This window comes from Leiobunum rupestre, chromosome 6 (assembly GCF_980474605.1).
Source record: "Leiobunum rupestre chromosome 6, qqLeiRupe1.1.hap1, whole genome shotgun sequence".
Lineage (NCBI taxonomy): Eukaryota > Metazoa > Arthropoda > Arachnida > Opiliones > Sclerosomatidae > Leiobunum > Leiobunum rupestre.
The window spans coordinates 60,200,894-60,224,658 of record NC_143389.1 but is presented as its reverse complement, the minus strand read 5'-3'; the positions used below and the strand labels follow the sequence as shown (position 1 = coordinate 60,224,658).

Here is a 23,765-nt window from a genome sequence, read left to right as displayed (position 1 = left end):
CGTACACTCTTAACAATAATTAAGACTTTTTATATAATCAACTGTGGTCAACTTAATTATGAAACTTAAATCTTCTAAAAATGAAACCGAATCAAATTGGCCAGGGTTTTTGCGAGACAATCAGATCCACTTTTACCATTCGGCACCACCTTATTAAGGGGAATATTTTATCCGTTAATTGATAAATTATGATATTGTTCGTTCTTACAACTTTACTTATTATTCCGTAACACCTTACTACAAATTGTTAAGTTAATAAGAACAGAGATAAGAACCACCAATTGACTGCAATGCGAAGAATGATACAAATTAACCGATTTCATTAACGCCTACACTCTAAGGAAAATAATTAGTTTTTTATTTGTATTGGTGATTGTACGCGGTAGGAAAATTGACTAACGTGAATTTTAATATTTTGCGTCTTTCGTTCGTGGTATTTGTTGATAGGTGAAATGAATAGCGAGTAATTTCGTTGTCTTTGCAGCTCGCCAAATCGAGTAGCGGCAGCGGGACGGTCCTCAAGCGCAGCAGCCGGCATTCGTCGGACTCGAGCGGCGGGATCGGCGGCGGCAACGGCGGCAAGGTGGGCGAACGGGGCTCGACGACGAGCGGCGTCGCGACGATGCCCGACGGAGGAGAGAGATCGTCGGCCGCCACCAACAACGGGAACGGTGGGGCGGGCGCCTCGTCTGGGAACGAGAGCCCCAGTCCCGGCGGCGGCGGAGCCTCGACCAATCTTCCGCAGCCGGCCGAATCCCTGTCGCCTTCCCTCCTGATGATGAACTCCCAGTTGCTGGCTCATCAACAAATGCAACAACTCTTGCAGCAGCAAGTCCTTTCGCCCTCCCAATTGCAACAGTTGTTACAACAACAGCAAGCCCTTTTCCTTCAGCAACAGGTAAGAATTTCATTTTATTGGCAACCACGCGAATATATTTGTCGTTCCCTCGTGACCAAAAATCTCGCTTGTACTTCATCAACTTATCAGCCCATCTGTATCGGGTCTCCGCGAGCTTGCCAACGAAAATCCACTAATTTAAACAAGGCATATAAACCAGATTTAAACTCAGTTTAGTAAATCCACTTAGTTTTTCTGCGAGCTTGCCAACGAAAATCCACTAATTTAAACCCATTTATTTCCATAGCAACGCGTTTTAACCTTCTTTAACAAGGCATATAAACCAGATTTAAACTCAGTTTAGTAAATCTCACTTAGTGTTTCTGCGAGCTTGCCAACGAAAATCCACTAATTTAAACCCATTTATTCCCATAGCAACGCGTCTTATAACGTTTTAATAACAGGCATATAAAACCAGATTTAAACTCAGTTTTATAGTAAATATCAGTTAACGTTTTATAGTGAATCATATATGAAAATAATCAAATTTTTTTAAATCCAGTTTTATAAGTATCTTGTGAAAAGGATATTTCCCTGCAGTTTTATCGTCAGTTTTTAATTCACCAGTAACAAATCGAATAAAATGTTTTTTTAGACTTAATACCAAACGTATCTGTCGATGAAATGAAATATTTGAAATCTTATGTTCTGCGTTAGTTGTCTAATTTTAGAACTACGGTTCAACTATAAAGCGGCATTGATCTTGATCTAGTTTTCAAATTTAGTAGACCAAATATTTCATTGAAAAAATTGAATAGTAGGCGAAATTAACAATTAAATCTATGTATAATTGCAATTATTGGTAAAGCTAAAAATATAAAATTGGGTTAAGAATTAAAACTAAATAAGGTCGTAAATAATTCAAAGAAATCTAAATATTAAATGTAGGTTAAATTGATTGATTTGATTCTGAAGTATGATAAATATTCCAAAGTGGAATACTTATCCTGAAATCTACTCTGAAGACTAATTAGTTACTGACATTCGACCTGCACCGAAATAAATAGATCGGAAGGTGATAGATTTTTCGTGTTGGGTCGAAACCTTTGACGTTTGCTAAGGAGTATATAATTAAAATTGACGAGAATTAATTCTACGAATTCAAAAATGTATCCTGATTGACCAACTTTATGCCAACCAGATATAATGATACTTATAATAATTATAAGTATAAATTCTTCGGAATGGGTTAGGACGGGGGGGGGGGTGTCACACGATCATTAGCACTAATGTCTGCTGCACCCCCATTTTTTTCCAACCCCGCGTAACCCCCAATATTAACAAAAAAACCTCTTCTATCTCTTCGCATATATATTGTACGTATATATATTAGTTGGTCTCATTTCGCACTAGGAACCCTTTCTAGCCACTATATACGCGGCAAGCCTATATCGTTTTTCGAGATCAAAATTAAAATAACCAAATAATGAGCTTCCAAACCCTTAAACGTTTTTTTGGCCATTTTTTCTTAGTTTATGCCGTTATTCGTGGAGGGGGTAACTGGAATTTGGGGGGAGGTGGGTTATCTTCCAACGATTTGGGTGTCTGTTTTTTTAGGTATATATCTGGGAAGTCACCCCACCCCTATCGACAAAAAAACCTCCGACTTTAAATTAAAGTTTTTAGTCAAAATATTGTGATAGAGAGCCTCTAATGGCTTTTAATATATCGCGTTCGGCTTCTCAGTTATTTAAATTGAATTTCTGCTGCCTATGTTACGGGGGGAGGGGTGATTTTTTTCCTTTTCTGCGTGGAGGAAGACTGAGGTTCGTTTCAATTGGAAGCGCGTGATTTTCCCCTCTCCCTCGGATCAGAGGTGGGAGACGAGAGAATATACCCGAAGGTGAAAATTTTCGGATGAACTTTATTAATACGCGAAAAAAAAAATTAAAAAAAACGTAGGTATTTAAAAACGGCATTTTTTTAATATGTATTCGTGGAATTTCAAACGATGGGAAATGAAAAATTCATTTATTTTCCCAAAAATCGCTTATGAATTTTTATAAGATCATTTTTTATAAACTTAGAAAAATGTTCTGGGGTAACGGTATATTTTGTTACGATTTGCTTTTTATGGGGTTAATTTATGGCTTATGGCAGTATATTAGACGATGAATTACCGGTGTAAATGTAATGTTCAGAAATATATATCTATAAATTGAGCTTATCGGAAAACTAAATAGAAAATATTAAATTTCTTTTTTTTAACTTTACAATCAGGAAAAAAGATCTAGAAGTTAATTTCCTAATTTAGGGCCACGTGCTAAAAATAATCATTAGCTCGTCTTGGCATGGGAATCAAAACTAAAAATGATATCTTTAATTGCTAAATATTTAACCGCTAAGCTTGACCCGCTTTCAATAAAGAGGTTATTCGACTCTTAAATTTAGCTCTCATTTTAACTCCAAATGTTCCAACGCGCTCCAAAATGAGCTTCGAAATATCTGTATCGCAATCTTAGAATGGGTAAACATTTAGTTAAATTTTAACAAAATATATCAATACTTTTGTTCGAAGTTTCTGCTTAAGGGGGAAGAATACAGTAAAAGCCTCTTTTTCGTTCAAACTGAACGTTTCTGTTTTAACAATTACATAATTGAATTATATTTTTCTTATTAGGCTGAACCTTCCTGATAATTCTAATTTTAATATTTAACGAGATATAAGGTCCTAACTAAAGGGTAGTTTGGGCGCTTGCCGAACTTGTTTAGCTCCGGCGGTCCGAATTAAAACGTAATAACTTAATTACTTTTAAACTTAAAATTGTCAAAATTATTTTAAGCACTAAACAAGAGGCTGTTCTACAGTTAAATATTAATTTTATAAGTTAAAATACAAAATTAAAAGAGTTCAGCGTGAAATAGCGCGAAAGTAGACAATGGCCACTGTAGTCTACCCCCTTAACAGTGTAATGCGGTCAAATAAAGTTAACCGCTTATTACTTGAAATCAATTTTTCTATTAGAAATTAGTTATCTTTTAGCGGTGAAGTCTGGCCAAACGGCAGTTGGCACCAATAGATTTATGGTGCGCTCTAAAAATAGTTAAAATGCTCACCGCTCATTGGTACGCGATAATAACATAGCCGCTCAATATTGAGTCAGCCGCTCAATATTGAGTCTTGCCAACTGCCCACGAACGTTTAGAGCAAGTTGTTTTCTTTCGAATTTCGGCAATAACAAGTTCGGTTCGTAGATGCGTGTGACGTCTAATTTTAGGTAATGTATATCTCGCCATACTGATACATAATTAGCAAAACCTAAAAGTATGATAGTGTTGATACGAATGAAAATTTATGTACATTTAACACACACGCTCGTTTAGAGAAAAACCATTATTTTTCCAGTAGAAGAATCTACAAACTAAGGTAGCGCCACAGAGAGGTGTAGAAATGGTTCAAACAGACCAAATACAAAAGTAAAACACTTATTGCGTTGACTTTGCAAGTTTTCACCCCGCTGGTTAAAGGGGTTTTCCCTCGAGTTCTTCGGTTTCCGCTTTCCATAATAACTTGTAGAGGTTAACGCGGAAGTAAATGAACCGAAGTTATCGAAATACCGCTCAGAATTGGAGGGCGTTTTCCTTATGAAAATGATGAGAAAATCGAGTCAAATAAAAGCTAATTTCCATCCATTGCACTTGGGAATTGTGGGTATAAAAAATGGTTTCGTAAAAACAAAAACGTTTTTTTTTGGCCTAGGAGCGCGCAAAATTTAAAATTCGAGCTCAAAATGTAACTTCATAAGGAAAACGCCTCCAACATGGGGAGTATAGCAGTCTAATAACTTCGGTTAATTTACTTTTGGTTAACGGTAATAGTTAAGTGTAGGGAGTTGTTGGCTCGCTTGGCACGAAGGGCTTGCCACCACCCTCCTACGCATTGTAACCCGGCCCCCTGTTTAAGGCATTTAAAATCGACTAAGGTGGTGCCTTGGGTATTAGCCTAGCTGATTATTATCTTTTATTAACTAAAGCTTTCCTTGTTATAATAGATAGTTAGCGAAACAATATGGTTCCATCGAAATTTCAAAATGTTTCGTCCCGCTTTCGTTGTTTCTAGCAACAGCAGCAGCAACAACAGCAACAACAGCAGCTGAAGCAGTTGGAGTCTCTCATTCCGCATCTGCAAGAACAATTGCAGCTGAACATGATGCAGCAGAGCCAAGTGCTGCAGCAGCTGAATACGCTCAATAGCGCGGCGGCCGCCGCGAACAGTGGCAACTCGTCCAGTAATCCGCTGTTGTTGGGCGAGAAGAGCAAAAGCGGCAAGCAGCAACTTCAAATGCAGCTCCAGCAGCTGGCCCTCCAGCAACACCAACTCATGCAGCAATTGCAGTTCACACATCGACAGTACTTACTGGGATTGCAGCCTTTCGTTCTACCTCAGGGTACGCCACTCCTCTACTTCGCCTTCCCAAACCGCGCACCTTTCTTATTTTACGCTTTTCCCCGCGGACTTCGGCTTAATCAAATCAAGTTTTTCTGGTTCCACACTCGGCGACATTTTAGCGGCTGTAAGTTGGGAGTCAGTAGGGAAACAATAGGTCAATTCAGGAAGTTGGGGGAATAAGGGGTGGGAATATTTGCGGCAAAATTTCCAAGACTTACGAACTGGCTTATTGTTGGCTCTTACATCCGCTATCTTAGATTCTTTATGGTACCAGAAGTGAAACCGACCTAATTGGAAGTGGGTTTAATTTTTCTTACCTCCATCTTTTCAATTCAACCTATTTTCCTCTGGGCGTTTGCCGTCATGCAATGGCGTAGCCAGGGTGTCACATCTTGCCGAAATATATGATTATATAATATTTAGCAGGGTTTCCACGGGTTAACGAAAACCAGGAATACATGGAAAACTCGTAGAATTTTATGAACTTTTGAAAACTCGGGGAAATTAGCATTTATTTCAAAATTGTCTAATTTTGGTCTTAAAACGGCCCGGAAATTCGAATCAAAGTATTGTGGTAACACTGTTTTGATGTGCCCCCCTATCTACAAATTTGGCTACGCCACTGGCGCCGTGAATCCGTCTTGTTACCCTCCGAGTGTGGAACGGTAACCCGCTTCATATAGCTTGTTGAAATTAACACGTACTTCTAAAATGTACGAAGTTGAGTAAAAAGGTGAAAAAATTACATTATTGGAGTGCGAGACGTTTTCCATAAAAAATTCATCATAGTTAAACTTCGAAAAGAAAGCTTTTTGTTGTTCTTCGCGCTTATTGAAAATACATTAAACCAAAACTTCGTTATATTTCTAAAAGATTTTAAAAAATGTGCTAATTTAACGAAGTGTTGGTTTTAATGTATTTGTTTAAATGTTAATCGCTTAATTTGAAAGTTTATTGTATTAATTTAAGTTTAAATTGAAATACTTAATTTGTTTATTCGGGAAAACGCCTCGAACATCTTGAAAATTGTGCCCTTTGACATTTCCTTCGAACGATAAAATTCTATTTATGAAAATGTATTAATTCCAGTAATTAGATTATTAGTTGATAAGATGCGTTCAATTAAATAACGTGTAACTCTTACTTTGAAACGTACAAAAATATCAAGTGTTTCAAAATATATTTTAAAGTTTAACGTAATTTATGACGGAGTTGGGTCGTCAAACTGACACGATGTTCCCAGTCAAAATCGTATTGGTCTCGCGGCGGAAAAATCCGCAACCGGCACTAAAAATCACCCAATTTTATACGCAGCTGTTTTATGCACAGTTGGGTATATGAAAACGTGTTTATATCAAAAAATATATTTTATTTAGGACGCGCGTGTCAGATAAAACGCCCCTCTCTGTGGATAAATTTAGATAATAATTGTCGAAATCATCATTAAAATAGCGTGAAAAGTGTTGACGAGTCGCGTTGTCGTTCGTCTATTATCTCGTCAACGGCTCTCGGTTTGAATTTTCTATCTCGTTTAGGACTGACCGCTAGTGACCTACAAAGCCTTTGGAAGGATGGCGGTTCGTTGTCGCTGGATGATGTCGGAGCCCTCAAAGGGGGTCTCAACGGGATCCTGCACGGGTCGTCCTCACCCGGCGTGGGCGCTGCCGTCTCGCAAACCTCGCCGGTCTCCAATTGCTCCACGTCGTCCAACGTTGCCACCAGGTACCTCTCGATTCCCATCGGGTTTCGTTAAAACTTTTAAAGGCGCTTTCTTTAATTGTTTTCGTTCCGTTCTCGGTCTCCAGAGCCCTGGCCAATGGTCAGCACGATGGTCATAGTCTCGGGAGCAGTTTCGGCAACTTGGCCGTCGTGTCCGCCGCTGGCAACCGCGTCTCTTCGTCTCCGCCCAACTCTCACTCTTCTAGCGGCTCCTCGATGAAAGAGGAGCACCCTCACCACGGCGGTGGCGCTGGGCCCAACAGCGCCGCGGACCGGGCTGGTCGCGCCAGCGCCGCTTCCAGTCCCCAGGCCAACGGCTCCACCCACGCCCTCTACGGGCACGGTGTCTGCAAGTGGCCCGGATGCGAAACCGTCTGTGACGACATCGCCGCTTTCAGAAAGTAAGTTTACCAAAATTGCTCCTTCTATCTTTTTCCGCGACAAATTCAAAATCACTGAAGAAACGACAGTAGTAATATTATGCACGTGGTGTCCAGGGAGAAGTCAACTTCGCGGCGCCAATCGGAAAGCGGCTTCGCTTCGCCCACGAGATTTATAAACTAACCAAATTATCCCTTTTAAATAGCCAATTTTAAATAAAATGGATTAAAACCCGATAAAATGTGACTAGCGTTTAACGAGGTCCCGGATAGATGGCGGCACGATGCAGGCGGGCTCTTCCTCCGTCACCTTCGGGCAATATCGCGCGCCTCTCTCTTTTCCTAGCGGCTGCCGATATTTTTCTTTACTCCTTTTTTTTCGCTCGTCTTTTTCTCTTAAAGACGGGGGTTTTGCGCCGCTTTAGTCTGGGATGTAAGCGAGCATCTATTTAATGTCACCTTGGAGACCAATTGTTACTCGTTGCCGCCAGGGGGAGCGCGAGCCCGCACGCAACGCGACTGAGCCCGGAGAAAGAGAGAAAAAAAGTGACGGGATGCGGAGGGATGGCGCGAAGGGGAGTAAATAAAGCGCGCTCGCGGGGGCGGGAAGGTTTCGAGATGGCTGCTCGAGAAAAGGGGAGTCAGTGACTCAAAGAGCCGCCGCCGCCGGTTCTCTATCGCTCTCCGCTCGGCCGAGCCCCGAGAGACTTTTGGAACAAATATGTCTTTTTCTGAAAAACACTCCGAAGCTCCCCTTATAAATCCCACGGATTTATCCGAGACGACGAGAATGGAGCTACCACCTATTTCATCCTGTTTTTTATTTGTCTCTTCATCCGGAGTAGGTCGATTGGAAACTGTTGGTTTCATTCCAAATGTATTTGGAGATGTCTGTTTTCCGATCAACCGTCCCAAGTGTAGTTAGTTCCTAATAACCCTTTGAACAATTATTATTGATGGAATCTTAGACACGACAAATAGACAATTATCGCCTACTGGAAACATAAAATGAAACTAATATATAAGTTAAATTTTTATTTTTTTTTATTAATCCTAATTTAGAAAATGCGCTTTAGAATAAATACACTTTTAATACCTTTACCTACTTGTAGACCAAATAAAAATTAATTCGGTGAATCCCTTGTTCCGCTATACATTTTTTCATGAACCTCAACGTTAGTAAGATTTATTTAGAAAAGTCGTATTGATATTAAACGATGAGGTGAAACAGTTATTATGCCTTGGCTTTCTTGTTTTTATTTCCAATCATTTTATTAACCGCATTGTGCAAGTATTACCGCAGCGATCAATAGCTTTTATTTATTCTCGCCTCGGCTCGTCCACCCCCGCCTACCATTTTTTGCGCTACCGTAAATTGTTTTCTCCTTCACGGACCAGAGATTTTATTTTTACAAACTGGTCCAAATTGTATTTGCCAATATCCCCCAATACGATTGGCAATTTCACCCCGTTTCCCGCTAAATATTTTGGAATATGAAAGCAGTTTGAAATGGTAAATGAATGATATATTCATCCGCGTTAACCCGCTAGTTTTAATCCGTTTACACGGGTTTAAATATCAAGGGTGTACACTGTCGTACCCTGTGCTAATAACAGTTCGTGAACTCTTAAAAATCCGTACCTTTAACAGTACTAACAAGGGAGACTACCCGAGGTGTAACACAAAGTGGTCCGCAGGGCCCGCGGTGCGGGGGCCTCGAGCTTCAAGGGGGCCTCGAGCTACAAGGGGGGCCCCGCTAAACCATAAAATTAAAAAGGGGGCCTCATAGAGATTTTTGCGGGGGGGCCTCTGAGTTCTCAGCTACGCCATTGGTAACACACCGATTTTGTTCAAACTCGGGGCTTAAGTAGGCCTTAATGAATCAAGACAATTCCCAAAAGGAAAAGTTTCAACGGGCATTAGTTTTGCCGAAAATGTTTTTGACAACACAAATGTAAAATTCCTTGCCCAAAAATACATGGGATTTTGAAAATTTCTAAAATGCAAAAACCAGAAAAAATTTATCAAAATTGACGAATTGATAATTTTTTTCTAGTTTTTTGCATTTTAAAATTTCTGAATTTTTTGGAAAATTTTCCAAGAGGAAGAAATTTTCAAAATCCCATGTTATTTTCGGTAAGGAATTTTCCTTTTGTGTTGTCAAAAACATTTTCGGTTGCCATGGCAAAACTAATACCCGTTGAAAATTTCCCTTTTGGGAATTTTCTTGATTCATTAAGGCCTACTTAACCCCCCCAGGTTGAACAAAATCGGTGGTAACCACCTCGGATAGTCTCCATGTACGTACGCGAACTCGGTGTATAGGTCATCCGAGAATAACTTACCCCTCGTTAAATATAAACTCAAACCGAACGAATATGTCAAATTGTAGATGGACCAAGCGCTGTCCCTTTACCGTATTGGTTTTCGAGAGGAGAAAGTCTTTGGCTTTAAACTTGGAATCGCGCGGCGTCTCGAATAGTTGTTCCGTAACCGGAGGGCGGTGATAGTCCCGCGTGTTTTTTTATCGCCTAGTCGATTGCCCGCCTTCAAATTCCCTTTTATACGCTTTTTTTGCCTCAATACGTCAAGATTTTTTCTCTTAACATAAGTAGCTTTTTCGTATCATGACCCAAATTCATATACAAGTCTCTGGCAGCGAGCGAGTGAGATTTAGCTCGTGGATTATTGAGAATCGCTCCGTTTTGTTTCCTATAAGGGTTTTTTTTCTTCGTCTGCCAGATTTCTGACCAATATTTTAGTTTTTGGGGTTCTCTCTCTTTCTGGGAAGGGTAGTTTGCCATTTCGGCCGAGCAAAGTAAGAAACATTTGTCAGTCATTACTTAAACTGGGAAGCCTCAAATCCTCATGGGCGCATTTTAAAACGTTGAGTTTGGTACGGATGCGTATCTGGACGGAGCCAGATAAGAAAGTAGTCACGCCTATTTCTCCTCTCTTTCTCTCTGAATATTCTTTCGGGTACTCTAGCGATTTGACTGCTTTTTTATTTGGTACAACCAGAAGCTTTTCATCTGCCTGTTTCGGCGAGGTTACCAGTGATAAGAATTATTCGAGTCTTTAATGTTTTGGGCAATTAGTTGATTATTTTGTTGGTAGTTTTGCGAACTCTAAAACGGAACTTTTCGCCCACTTTTTCCGTCTAGGCATTTGAACACGGAGCACCAGCTGGACGACCGTAGCACTGCGCAGGCGCGGGTTCAAATGCAGGTTGTGTCCCAGCTGGAACTGCAGCTATCGAAAGAGCGAGAGCGACTGCAAGCCATGATGCAGCATCTCCACATGAAGCCCAACAATAATTCTTCTTCCGCCGTCAACTCTTCTGCCCTATCTTCCAATTCTTCCAGCCATCATCAAAATAATAATAACAACAACAACAACAACACCAACAGCAACAACAATAATAACAACAATAACATTCTGCACGGTCTCGGAAACAGTTTGAGTCACTTAAACAACCACAAAATCCACGACATCGGAAAGAACGACCTGGTACCGACTCCATCCATTCTTAATTGTTTATTTAACGTCAAAGGCTATCTAAAGCTATCGCTTAAATAGAATAAACACTACCCCGTACTTCGTTACAATCCCGTACCTCTTTTAAGTTTAGTTAATGTAGTTTGTTTATTTTACATCAAAGCCTTTTCTAACGCTATCACTTATTGCGACTAGAGAATAAACACTACCCCGTACTCCGCTTCGATCCCGCACTGTTTTGGAGTTTATTTTGCACTACCTGGTGGGTATTTCGTAAATACCGCTATCGTACGATACAAACATTCCGGAAAATCTAAGCGTTAACTTTCTATAGTCCTTTACTCAAAAATCGCTCCTTATTTAATATTTCGTTTTAATTCGCAGGATCGTGTCTCGTTGCAGTCCTTAGTGGCTAGTAGCAAGTCCATGGTCTCCTTGCCATCGCCCGTGCAGCTTCCCAGCGGTCTGAACTTGAATTCGTCGCAACAACTGTCCGCGCTGTCGGGAGCCATGACCTCTCCGTCGGCTGTGTCTAGTGTCGCCTCTCAACTGCCTCTACACGGGCTGCCTCCCCGACTGAGCGTCGGTCACGGCGGCAGCCAACACGTCCAATCTTACCATCACCATTCCTCGTCCGGACCCAACGTCCCGACCGGAATCGGACCCATCCGAAGACGTCTGAGTGACAAAGGTGGATTGCCAATTTCGCGTAAGATCCATTTGGGGTTTTGTCGTCCGGAGTCGAGAACCACCACTAATTTCGCGTCTCTTCTCGGAGCCGTCCGGTGTTCCTCTTCTCGAGAATCCGTGTGCCCCATTTTGGGAAACATTGGTTTTTTCTCCCGTTTCAATTTATAATTTCTTTCCTTCAGCTCTCGATGTTCCTTCGTTAGCGGATTCTCCCATGAGAAGAAGGGTCGCGGAAAGAGCCAATTTAGATATTACTGAAGGTGAGTCACCCGGAATTTACTATTCGAGAACCTGGCGCTTACGCAAATTTTTTATCTCTATTTTAGAAATAACTAGAAATCGTGAGTTTTACAAGAATGCCGAAGTGAGGCCACCATTTACTTACGCCTCTCTGATCAGGCAGGTCAGTGTCGAATCTAAAACCCACCGGATTACATTTGCGTAAAACGAGATTCTAATATAGTTGTTTTTTATTTCGTTTTCGGGGAGCAGTCTATCATCGAATCTCCGGAAAAACAGTTAACTCTTAATGAAATTTACAATTGGTTTCAAAATACTTTCTGCTACTTCAGGAGAAACGCCGCTACCTGGAAGGTAATGTCTCATTTTTTCCTAGTCGCACTGTGTTTTGTTGATTTTGTTTATTCTTCGTTATTTAAAAAACTACCACCAACATTTTACTAAAACAACCGAAATGTACATTGTGAACTAAATTAATAAACGGTTTAAATTCGCGGCAATTTTTATTTTAAAATTTAAAACTAAACGTTTTCCTAAAAAGTTCGATTTAAAATAAACCTTGAATTTAAACCATTTATTAACATACCAACGTTTAAATCTTTTAAATTTGGATTGCAAAATTAGGGTGTACGTCATTTGTTACCGTAAAATTATAAATGCGCCAACATTGGTATCTTTACTAATGTCCTCTATAAATCTGTTAAAAATAGTTGCGACAACCACTAGCCATTTATTTCTTACTTGTCTCGAGTATTTGATTTCAATTACTATACAGTTTTTCTATTCGCGTGTAGAAATGTCCCTTAAGTTATAGCGTATCATTTACATATTTATCGATGGTAGCGAAGGAATGTAGCTCTTTAATTATGACTTAATTTACTTAATAACTGGTCTATTTCTCCCCCCAAAAGAAATATAAGTGACTCCCTTTATTCGATTGAAAGGAACTGTAAATTAGGGGACCGTGGGTGTGTTGTCGTAAGCGAAAATGGGGGCGGCGACGCGCCAAAAAAAGTTCCAGGGGGTGCACGCGCTTGACTAATTAGTTTTTACTTTTTTTTTACCCTCTTGGTCGGTAATAGTTAGAAACTTCGGAGGGGGGAGGGTTAGGACAAAAAATATGCAAATTAAGGTGAGGGAACCCGAGGCTTTTTCCTAAGCCTCGGCGTTTTGTTACACCAGAATAAATGCGACTCGCGGAAGAAGAGGGGAGAAAACACAAGTGCAAATTACGACCTATTTGTGTTAATCCAAATTCAGGCACATACGGTAGGGAGATGAATTTTTTTCGGACCCGTAAAAAACTAGTGGAAGGGAGGCTTTTTTGTTTTCCTTGGCGGGGGACGGGGGCCAGCTTGTCTTTGTTTATCGCGCCATGAGGGCGCGGGATTCGAGAATGCAGCGCTACCGGAGGAGCGTTTTAGCGTTCTCTAAGGCGGGAGAACAGTGTTACCAGACGACCCAATTAAGTCAAAAGGCGGAGATTTAAGGCGCATTAATGACGTCAACGAGAGAACCCCTTTGTAGGGTCGACTTTAATCCGTTCGCTCGGAAAGGTTTTTTTCCGCCCATGTTTGCAGTCGAGAAAGCCAGGCTTAAAATTCAAAATAAGGTTAAGATTTTAGCATAAACTTTACCCTACGTCCGCGCTTGACTGCGCATTTAGGTTAACCGGTTATTTGTAACGTTTCCTCCGTGTTTTTGACTACTCAATTCTTTTGGCGCGTTGATTTCCCCGGCCTTGGTTCCTCTCGGGTGGGCGAGGGAGAGTTGACAGGAGGTTGGTGTTGACATACCTCTCAGCTTTTCTTCATACCGAGGGGCAACAACGACTTTTCCGCTTGGTGGGACTCTGGCGATAGAGCCCTTACCAATTATTAGCTCGCGGGGAAGCTTGATATTATTGTTTATCGAAGAATTCTGATTGACTGTTTGCCCGAGATAATTAACTCGGGCACTCTCTCTACCGTTAGGACTCCGGTCTTTTGTGGCTACAATAAGAACTGGCCATTTTTGATTAAGAGCTTAGGCTTCCTCGCGATACTCGAGTCATAGTAAACTAAGACGTTTTTGGTGCCGTTGTCGAGGGAGTAGTTACTTAAATAATCGGCTCTACAGATCGTTGGTAATAACCCAAGAAAATCGCGAAACAATTAAACCGAAATTTAAGTTGAGTGTGAAAAAATTAAATTTCAAGTAAAATGTCTGGTAACTAGGAATCTAGTTTAATTTAATCGAAAATGGCGTACCATAATTATCCGAATTAAAAATAGTTCAGAAATGATCTCGGATTCTTGTTCTAGGAAACTATATTAACTTTGAAATCTGAGATAATTTTTTGGTAGCAATTTAATTGAGCTCGCGTTTTTGTCAAATTTTGCGAGGCCCAAAAGGAAAGAGATGCGAAAAAGGATATGTCACAGAGAGAGATAAAAAAGCTCTTCCCAATCGCCGTTTTTATTGTGTTGAAAATAAATGTTATTTTGGTTTGAATAATTGGAAATTAGAAACTCCGCTTTCCACTTGTTGGAATTTTCTCCCAGCTACGTACACCGCGACGGATTTACCAAAAATTCAATTAGTTTTTTATCTCAATCTGGTGTCCTCTTCTTATTCTAAACCATCCTTTAAATCAAATAAGTTTTTTAAAGCCACCAGTTTTGAGTTACATTTTGAGGTACGCTTTTGTTGGGCGTTTGAAATTCGAGCCCAAAAATGTCGCTGTAATTTTTATTTAGTTGCGCTTGTAAAAATGGTTCATCAGGCAGCCCTCGGATGTCCAGGGTGAAGAACACCCCGCTAGGGACAGTCTGAAAGTGTTAATTGAATGCCGTTAGCTTTTAGGTTTAAAAAACCTTACGCGATTGAGAACATTGTGATGGCCAACGTAGATAAGCAGTTACCATAAAACGAAGATGGATAGTATGAAACTGTCAAATTACTCAATTTATTAGGGCCGTCTGTAAATGATACACGCTCTTAGCCGAAATGGGACTAGGGTCGATGTGGCAAAGGGGAAGATGATGAGTTATTTCCGACGTCCCAACGGATAGTTTTTACGAGATTTAATTTGTCTGTTTTATCACTAACAAGGAGACTACCCGAGGTGGTTATCACCGATTTTGTTGAAACTCGTGGGTTAGGTAGTCCTTAAGGTAGTATGAAAATTTCCAAAGGCAAAAGTTGCAATGGGCTTTAGTTTTCCCGTGGTAACCGAAAACGTTTTTTATCTCTCAAAACAAAAAACTCCATTTAAAAAAGCATGTTATTTTCTCGGTTTCACTTACTTAAAAAATTTAAAAAAATTAAATTTTCAAAACATACCCAAAAAGATGAATTTGACCTATTTTGGGTAAAATTGATCAATGATTTTGGGTAAAATTGATCAAAAATAACATTTTCGGTTGCCATAGGAAAACTAATGCCCATTGCAACTGTTCCCTTTGGCAATTTTCATACTACCATAAGGTCTACCGAACCCCCGAGTTTCAACAAAATCGGTGATAACCACCTCGGGTAGTTTCCTTGTCAGTGAAGAATTTTTGACAGTCTGAGGAAGCGTGACTTGATTTAATTAGGACGGCCCTTGGTTCTCAGTTAGTGCGTTTACGCCATGTTAATATATTGTTAAATCTACATTAATTAATCAATATATTTTTGACTATATGGGCGGTAATTTTTATTTTTGGTCACTTTTGGTTGATTGTGAATATTTTTTCTTTTGCCCTGTGCGTTTTTTTGCGCAATTTGTGCGAAATTCCGCAAACTAGAACGCCGTACGGCACAACCTTAGCCTACACAAATGCTTTATGCGAGTCGAGAACGTGAAAGGCGCCGTCTGGACCGTGGACGAACTAGAATTCTACAAGCGAAGACCTCAAAGACTCCAGGAACGAATATCCGCTTCAGGGTACGTCCTTAACCAGTAAAAGAAAACGATAGGCCTCGGCCACTCTCTCTCTCTTTAATACACACAAAAAACCGATATTTGAAAGCTTTCTCAATTGACTGAAATCCGCGCTTCTCTGATGGGCTGCTTTTATAACGAACGCGCGAAACCAAATGAACCCCGATCTATTTAGCGCGAACTGCCGCGTCATGTTTTCTCCACGTAGCTGGTCTCTCACCGCTTTTATTCGAGATACTCGCAGTTTCTCTCTCTCTCTCTCTCCTATGCGATCTATGTGGTATGTTTTATGGTGGTTTGTTCTCTAGTTTTATATTTGTACTCTCATTCATGACTATGGTATATATTTTAATTGTCATGGTATATATCTATATATCTCTATTTTTTAAGACAAATTTAACTTTATCTTCTATATGATATCGTGGGCTGTACAAAAGTCATTATCTATATATATTTTTTAATCATATTTTATGCACAGTTTATTTTTTTCTTCGATTTATCGGATTTGTAACACTTTTTTCTCTTTTCTTTTTTCTTCTTCTGTCCTTTCATTTTCCTTTCCTCCCCGACAAATGCCACCCCCTCCATCTTCCGTCCTACTCGTCCTTAACCTTCATTTTGTTCCGTCCTTTAAAATTCTTTCTATCGCTGGCTCTCGCGCTTCCATTTTCCGTCTTTCCTTCTTTAAACCTTTCCCTTCCTTTTATTATTGCTATATATATCGATATAATGCCCTTAATTTTATTCTTGTATTGGCACTGTGTCGTGATTTTTGCAAATGCTTTTTGTCACCGAAACATATCGTCCTGTAACGTAACTTTTTGTTCGTATTTCTAAACATACATTTCTTTTCCATTAATTTTTTTAATAAAATTTTTCATTATCTTTGTATAATAACAACACTGGGAATGCACGTGAATATCGTGACGTGATATTTTTATATTTTTCATTTTTTTTACCACAATTTCCTTTTTTAATTAATATGGGATGGGTATCGCTTGTATATATTTAATTGTTCGATGTTTTTTGGGGGGTTTTTTTTACACATTTTTCCATACTTTTTAATTTTATATTTGTAATAACCACTCGTACCTTTACGCTTTATCGACAATTGCCTTTACTTATTACATTTTATATCTAACCATCCCAATTATTTTAAAAAACGTTAAAAAAAATTGCACAAATGTTTTTAATTTCTATAATCCTTTTATGTTTCACTAAACATCCCTTGGACCTAAACAAATCTCTTTTCCCTTTTCTGATATTTCATCCTTTCAAAAAAACCAATCATGCGAAATCGTGAAAAACGAAATCCCGTTTATTCGTAAAACTAAAAACGAAATCACGGAACTGTTTATTCTAAACCGAAACAAACTCGTGAACGCAAAACGAAAACAAAATGCAGAATGCGATTCGCACCAATTTGTCCTTGCATAAGTGCTTTGTTCGTTACGAAGACGATTTCGGCAGTTTCTGGATGGTCGATGACACTGAATTTGTTAAGAGGCGACATTTGAGTCGCGGCCGACCCCGAAAATATCCCGATTCGGAAAACCAGCAACAACTTCAGCAATCTATGCCTCCTCACCTTGTACCTTCACAGTAAGCCCGGCTATATCTCTGTAAACAAAACAAAAAACAATAAAAAACAAAACACCTAAAATGCATCCCACCGTTTGACGTACGGATAAACCGAAATGCCAGATTGATTCCGACGATTAGATCGAATGCGTGTACAAACTAAAAGGATGCGACCGTTGTTAGTTGCGGCCTGGGCCTGCGTGTATTGTCAATTTATTAATCGTACCACGCATGACGTCATGGATAACGTAACGAATAGCACGTCATTTCCCGTTCGTTCCCAGTGTTTTACTTCATTGAATGCTTTGTTTTCTATTATACATACTGACTGCGACGATTGCTTGGCACTTTGAAAAATCGCATGTCTCTCTATATTAAACGGTTGCCTGTTTGCCCATGTAGAGATCTCTCTGAATTGGGTGCTCAAAAAGAACCCGCGCTGGAATCATCCGCGCCCTTTAGTGACGAAAATATCTCGGAATAATATCGTCGAAAGTTTTAAAACTTAGAGATTTGAAGCAATATTAGTAGCGAGCGGTATGCGACCTCGTGCGATAAACAATTTTTTTACATAGATTCCCAGTCAAAAATCGCTAGCTTGGACTTTACAGAGAAAAAAAATGATTAAAGAAACTGAAACGTAGTATCCGTAGAGAGTAGTGTCGACTAAATAATAATAAAAAAAGTCAAACGTAGTATTTTTGTTTCTAAATTTGGTCGAACAGAAAAATTAGTGTCTCTTTTTTCCGTAGGACAGTTTCTTTCGTTTCCACCCCTTTAGGTTGCTTTGTTATAGAAGTAGCCATTTTAGTATTAGTAGCGGATAATAATTTAGTGAAACCGTAAAACAAACCAAAAAAAAGATGTGGTTACCGTACTAAAATTAGTCGATTAGAAAAATTAACACAATCTAATTATTTAGTACATTTCATATTTTATTAGAATTAACGATTTTCAGAATGAATTTTTCTAAACTGTATTTTTTTCTCATTTTTATTTTTCGTCACCTTTTAATTTTATCGTCGTTGGTTTAACTTAAGAAGTATATCGTTACCTGGACAGACATCTGGTCACACCAGAAGTCCGACACTCCAGCAAAGTCCCGCTCTTTACGGAGAGTCTCTCAACGCTTCTTTACAGGTGAACGAAAACTTTCATTTTTAATTATCTCCGATTCTACCCGCGAATTACCGCGATGAATTTTATCATTGAATCGATTATTTTTACCTTCGTCTTTAGAACGATGTTTGTAATCAACAGGTTGTTAGTCTGAACCAAGTTCACTGTCAAATTACTCGAAATATTCAGTCGATAATTTTCTCATGGAAAAATTTATATTACTTTTAGACACCTTAAATTTAAGTTCCATTTCGGTAATGTTTCAATATCAATGCCTTTTAAAATTACAGTGGGGTGGCGGAGTGGTTAGTGCTTTCACCTCGCAGTAAGAGGAGCCGGGTTCGATCCTAGATTGTGGTACTGGGTGAAAACTCGGAACTACTCCTTCTGCGTTGAGTTTTCCTCGGAGTCCTTTGGTTTCCCCTTATCATAAAAACTTGTAGAGGTTAACTGTAATAGTTAGTGTAGGGAGCTGTTGGCTCGCGTGGCGTGAATGACTTGCCACCACCCTCCTACGCGTTGTAACCACCTGTTTAAAGGAATTATAAGTCGCTAGATGACTTGGGCCTAGCTGCTTATTATTATTATAAATATTAAATTCTTAGTAAATATCTAGGTTTCGTGTTTGCCTTTTTTTAGTTGAAGCTTAATTAGCTCTATAGGAAGAGGAAGCGGTGACAGATATGAAGAGAAAGCGATGATAGATATCGGTTGTGGTCGTCTCCGTGTTTCTAACTGTCGATTTCGTGTCGTTGTTTAGGCCGCTCTGGCCGAGAGCAACCTCTCTTTCCTGACGGGGGCGATAACGAGCGGACTGACGCCTCTGTCGACCCCCAACATGACCCCGGTGCAGACTCCCGGATCCAACACGCCGGCGTCCTCTCTGTCCGGATCAACAGGTGGAGGAGCGCGCGGAGGAGAGGACCATCATCACCGCGCCGAACGAGAGAGACTCCAGCATCATTTGATTGACAGAGACAGATTGCTGGCGGCCGCCGACAGAGGGGGCGGCGGCATTCCCGACTTGGCTTCTCTCAATGAATCCGAGCGATATCTCGTCGAGATGGTTAGCCAGTCTTTACAGAACAATGAAAACTGGTGAGTCCCATCTCTTTCACGCTACTATCTCGTTCGTTGCGGGGATTGTTTCAAGTTCACCGCTCTGTCTTACCGATCCCCACCTCGGCTGAAACCCGGCTTTTGTTTGACACCGTTTCATTTGTTTTTAACTAGTAACATTTTAATAATCTTTATAGGCTTAATACTGTTGCATGTTGCTTTCCTCCGATTTGCTTTCTTTTGCATTTGGTGATTTGCTTTAGTTCACAATTTCCAGTTTGTATAACTTTCTTTAGCGTTTTGTGATTTGCCTTGGTTCACAATTTCCGATTTGCCTTGGTTCACAATTTCCGACTTACCTTGGTTCGCCATTTCCTATTGGCCTTGATTCGCGCCTGTCACTTCAGCTCAGGGTTTTCTCAATTTTTTGTTTGAAAGTGAAATAGCGGTGAAAATAATTGGGATTTCTTTTTTCGCGTGTGCTGTTATATGCGCAGCAATCCGAATTTGATGTCCCGAATTAAGCAAGAGCCGGGCCTGCACGGGCCGGAGGAAGACGAGGATGACGACGAAGAGGAAGATGAAGAGGAAGCGATGGCCCTGCAAGGTATCGAAAACGGCGCCTTGTCCGAAGAGCAGCGACACCGTTTACAACTGCACCGACAACAGCAACAGCAACGCTACCTGTTCCCGGAACTGACGGACGAACCTCGCGGCGGCGGTGACCGGAGTCCCTTGGTCGAGCACCCGGATGACGATGACGACGAGGAAGAAATGATGGCGGAGGATCTGTCTCTTCCGCCGGCTTCCGTCAACGCGTCTTCGGCCGGAAGCGGGAGTTCGCTGGCTTCAGTCGCGACCGTCATCGCGGTCAAGGACGAGTGTAGCCCTCCCAATTCCGTTGGTCCCTAGAAGTAACCGTAGGCTATCTCTTCTTCAGTTTCGGACTTCCCTCCATCCGTAGTTCGTATTTTTAGATATATAACGAAAGAGCTCCGGATTTTTTAGACATCCAGAGGAAAAAAGTCATTTCATTTTAGATGGAGAGGACAGGATTAAAAAGAAACAGACTACTGTAAAATAAACCGTAACAATTGAGATACAAACGCGAAAACGTTTCTGTTTCGGTATCACCCTAGGAACGATTATTTGAAGGAAAATGCTATTATTATTCTCGTTATATTTTTCATTTTAATTGACTCGTTAAATCGTTAATTTAATTGAGCTTCACGCGTTATTATCGTACAATTTATCGTAAAATGTTTTCGTATAGCGACACTATTTCTTCTTTCAATTTACATCATCAAATGTGACTGTATTATTTTAATTTCATAGTCTTGGCGCCGTGGTTCAAATATAACGCGCGTGAAATATGAAGGAAAAAAACTGTATAGATTTCTACAAATCGCGAAAAAAAATCAACAGACTTAACGTAGGAATTATTTAAATTTTTGTTTAATAATAAGAAATATTATTATCAATTACGGGAAAAAAATACCGAATTTTCGCTATAATATTTTTAGCGATATAGTTTCACAAGACTGGCGGGAAAAAAAATACTACAATAATCGCCGATCATTTTTGTAAGGAAGTATGTAAACGTATAAAAACCCCCCAAAACAAGTGGACTGACAAATGCATAGTCGTTGCTGTAGGCGAATCCTTCCATATTTGCTATCGGCACACGCTGGTTTTTTTAGAATTTCGAGTGAAGTCGTTATTACAGGAAAGAGTGCGCGAAGTTTTATCTATTTTTTAGGTTCGAATCATTTCCTCGGAAAAATCAAGAAAAAAAAACACGAGTTTTCTTAGTTTCGCGGAAGACTTTACCTGTTTTATGCATTCCTAAATAGATATAAAAATGTATTCTTTTCGCTTAGCGTTGCGTTTTGTAGGTTTTACGAAGAAAGTATGTATAAAAAAGACCGAATTTATTGAATTAATGAGGAAAACATTAATGAACATTTTTAACGTATAGATATAACGGAACCCCCTCGAAACGACTACCCATTTTACCCTCTTCAAATGGACAACAAATCGTATTTATCGATGCCCGGAGCCGGTCGCGGTCGATTTATATTAGTGAAACCAGAAAAATTTCAGCCACCGCTTCGAAGAAAAAATAAATTAACAAAAAATATCATTTTATACAAATGAAAACTTTACAAGAAGAATTAAAAAAAACGGGTATCAGAAACTTCAAATACATTAAACAAATGAAAAAAAAACGATAACTTGAGGTTATAAAATTTGAAAGAATTAAGTAAAATGATAATTAGGTATAAAACAAATACAAGGTGGCCTAGTCCGTGTAAATTTATTTGGTACTCGGGGTAAGGAACATTTTATGATTATTATTCTTGATTATTATAATTACTTCAAACGTTTGCCATATTGAATAGTAATAAAAAAAAAGTCAGCTAGTTTACTTTCGTACCTGTTTTTCGGAAATTGGCGTTTACGAATTTTTCCCTTGCGTATAAAAAATAAAACTGAAAAACCACCCATCGTTACCTAAAAGCATATACGTGGATTACGCTTAAGTGTTTATTCTTAAAAACGTTAAAACCTATAAATCGAACAATTTTCGCTTTTAGGCAAACAACTGTGGATATTTTAAATTTTCAGTTGAGAATAAACCTATTCCATCTTACTGTCACTTAATTGTTAGTTCTATTGCCATCTCTCGAATTCCCGAAGACCTCTTGAAAACAAATTTCTTGGGAACCGGGTGAAATTAGATCAGCTACAATGGCACTAAGATGGGATCAGTGTATTTTAAAATAAGTCGGAACAAAAATTACAATGTCGTATTTAAAAAATAACAAGTTTAATGACCTTGTAGTACGACCTCTATATGAAATTTCGCACAAATTTTCAATTGGTTTAAATAGTTTAAAAACAGCATTTAGTATTTATTTTGTATAAAAAGAAACCTTCAGAGAACTCATTTTTCTCCGATTTTATTTATTGTTCAGAAATATCCAGCCATATAATTTTTTTCATTATATATACTTTGGTTTCTTTATTTTTGTTCGCGAAAATGAGACGAAAATTTTTAAGAACCGTATAACGTTCGTACTGGTCACAAATTCGATAAGTTTTATTTTCATTTTTAGGGTTAAGACTTTTTTTAAATATTAATACGCACAAGAAATGGTTATAGTTTTAAAAAATCTAAACAAAACTACCCATTTTTGTTTACCATTTCAAAATTTGCCATTGAGTCATCGAACTTTTTTACAAAACAATGTACGCGAATGAACATTTACCGTTATTTTAATTAACACACTCCTCCTCCCCCGCCTCAGCTAAAAATAAACATGTCATTGTCATTCGTTATACTTGTATAATTCACGGTAATTAATGTCCAAGTATATATGCCTTTAATTATAAAATAAATTCCCCTAATTTATTGTGGCCAAAGTATGGAGCAGAGTTCAAAGTCTCAAAATTTTGATTTTTTTAATAGTTTCAGTGTGTCAGGCACAGTAACATATCAAATTTCCGCGCAAAATTTTAAAAAGGCATCTCTCATATTGCCCCTTTTCGTTGGAAAAATTACTAAGATTTGTAAACATTTTTTTAAGGTAATTACATCGACATTTTTCTTGGTAATTGTAATAATTTTGAACAATTTATAAAACCAAATTTGGGGCACTTTGTTTTTTGTTTTATTTTGGATCAAATTTGTTTCGCGTACTTCGCGGTTGAATAATAACAAAAGCGAAATAATACGTGGGGATAACTCAGGTGTTTCTATAAGATATTGTTCTTGAATTAACTAATCAGTAATTCGGTATAAATCATTGATAGAATTTTCCCATTTTGGGTATTTTCTCGAGCTGTAAAAAAATTAGAATACAAAAAAATTAAGAACTATCTTTTTATTAGATAAAAATAACTGCGGAAAATGAAAAGTAAAATAAAAAATGAAAACCCGGTTAAAATGTCCCCTTCTTCGTTTTGAAGGAGATAACATTTTGTTAATATAAATATATATATAGTTCCATCCAATGCTATAAAAAAAATATGGTGAGATTTAAATAAAACAAATCGGTTGTCTATAGAATCATCGTCAAAGTTTGAAATCGTAAATAAAATATAAGAAAATCGAGCTAGTTCTTCTTAAAAGAAATACACTGAGAAATATAATTATTATACAATTTAAGACGAAAACATTTTTTATACCTACTAGTGCACCCGAGTATAATTTAAAAAATTGCACAAAGTAAATAAAAAGGCGAAAAAATTGATAACGACAAAAAGGATTAAACAACTGT

General features: G+C 38.8%; 1 protein-coding gene across 10 annotated transcripts in view; it reads left to right on the top strand.

The window, feature by feature from the left end:
- The window catches only part of LOC149942900 (uncharacterized), a 250,460-nt gene extending 226,695 nt beyond the window's left edge, over window positions 1-23,765 (top strand). For 3 of the 10 annotated variants that reach the window (XM_090179901.1, XM_090179900.1, XM_090179899.1), the window contains 13 exons: window positions 485-898; window positions 4,959-5,286; window positions 6,824-7,010; window positions 7,094-7,408; window positions 10,553-10,898; window positions 11,271-11,595; window positions 11,759-11,836; window positions 11,903-11,979; window positions 12,069-12,170; window positions 15,587-15,726; window positions 18,345-18,444; window positions 19,184-19,521; window positions 19,968-23,764. In XM_090179901.1, coding sequence (XP_090036027.1) covers window positions 485-898; window positions 4,959-5,286; window positions 6,824-7,010; window positions 7,094-7,408; window positions 10,553-10,898; window positions 11,271-11,595; window positions 11,759-11,836; window positions 11,903-11,979; window positions 12,069-12,170; window positions 15,587-15,726; window positions 18,345-18,444; window positions 19,184-19,521; window positions 19,968-20,394 — 3,177 coding nt within the window. In that variant the 3' untranslated portion in view covers window positions 20,395-23,764. Of the gene's footprint in view, window positions 1-484; window positions 899-4,958; window positions 5,287-6,823; window positions 7,011-7,093; window positions 7,409-10,552; window positions 10,899-11,270; window positions 11,596-11,758; window positions 11,837-11,902; window positions 11,980-12,068; window positions 12,171-15,586; window positions 15,727-18,344; window positions 18,445-19,183; window positions 19,522-19,967 lie in introns of those variants that run through there. The other 7 variants (XM_090179898.1, XM_090179894.1, XM_090179897.1 and 4 more) reach the window with 6 other exon arrangements.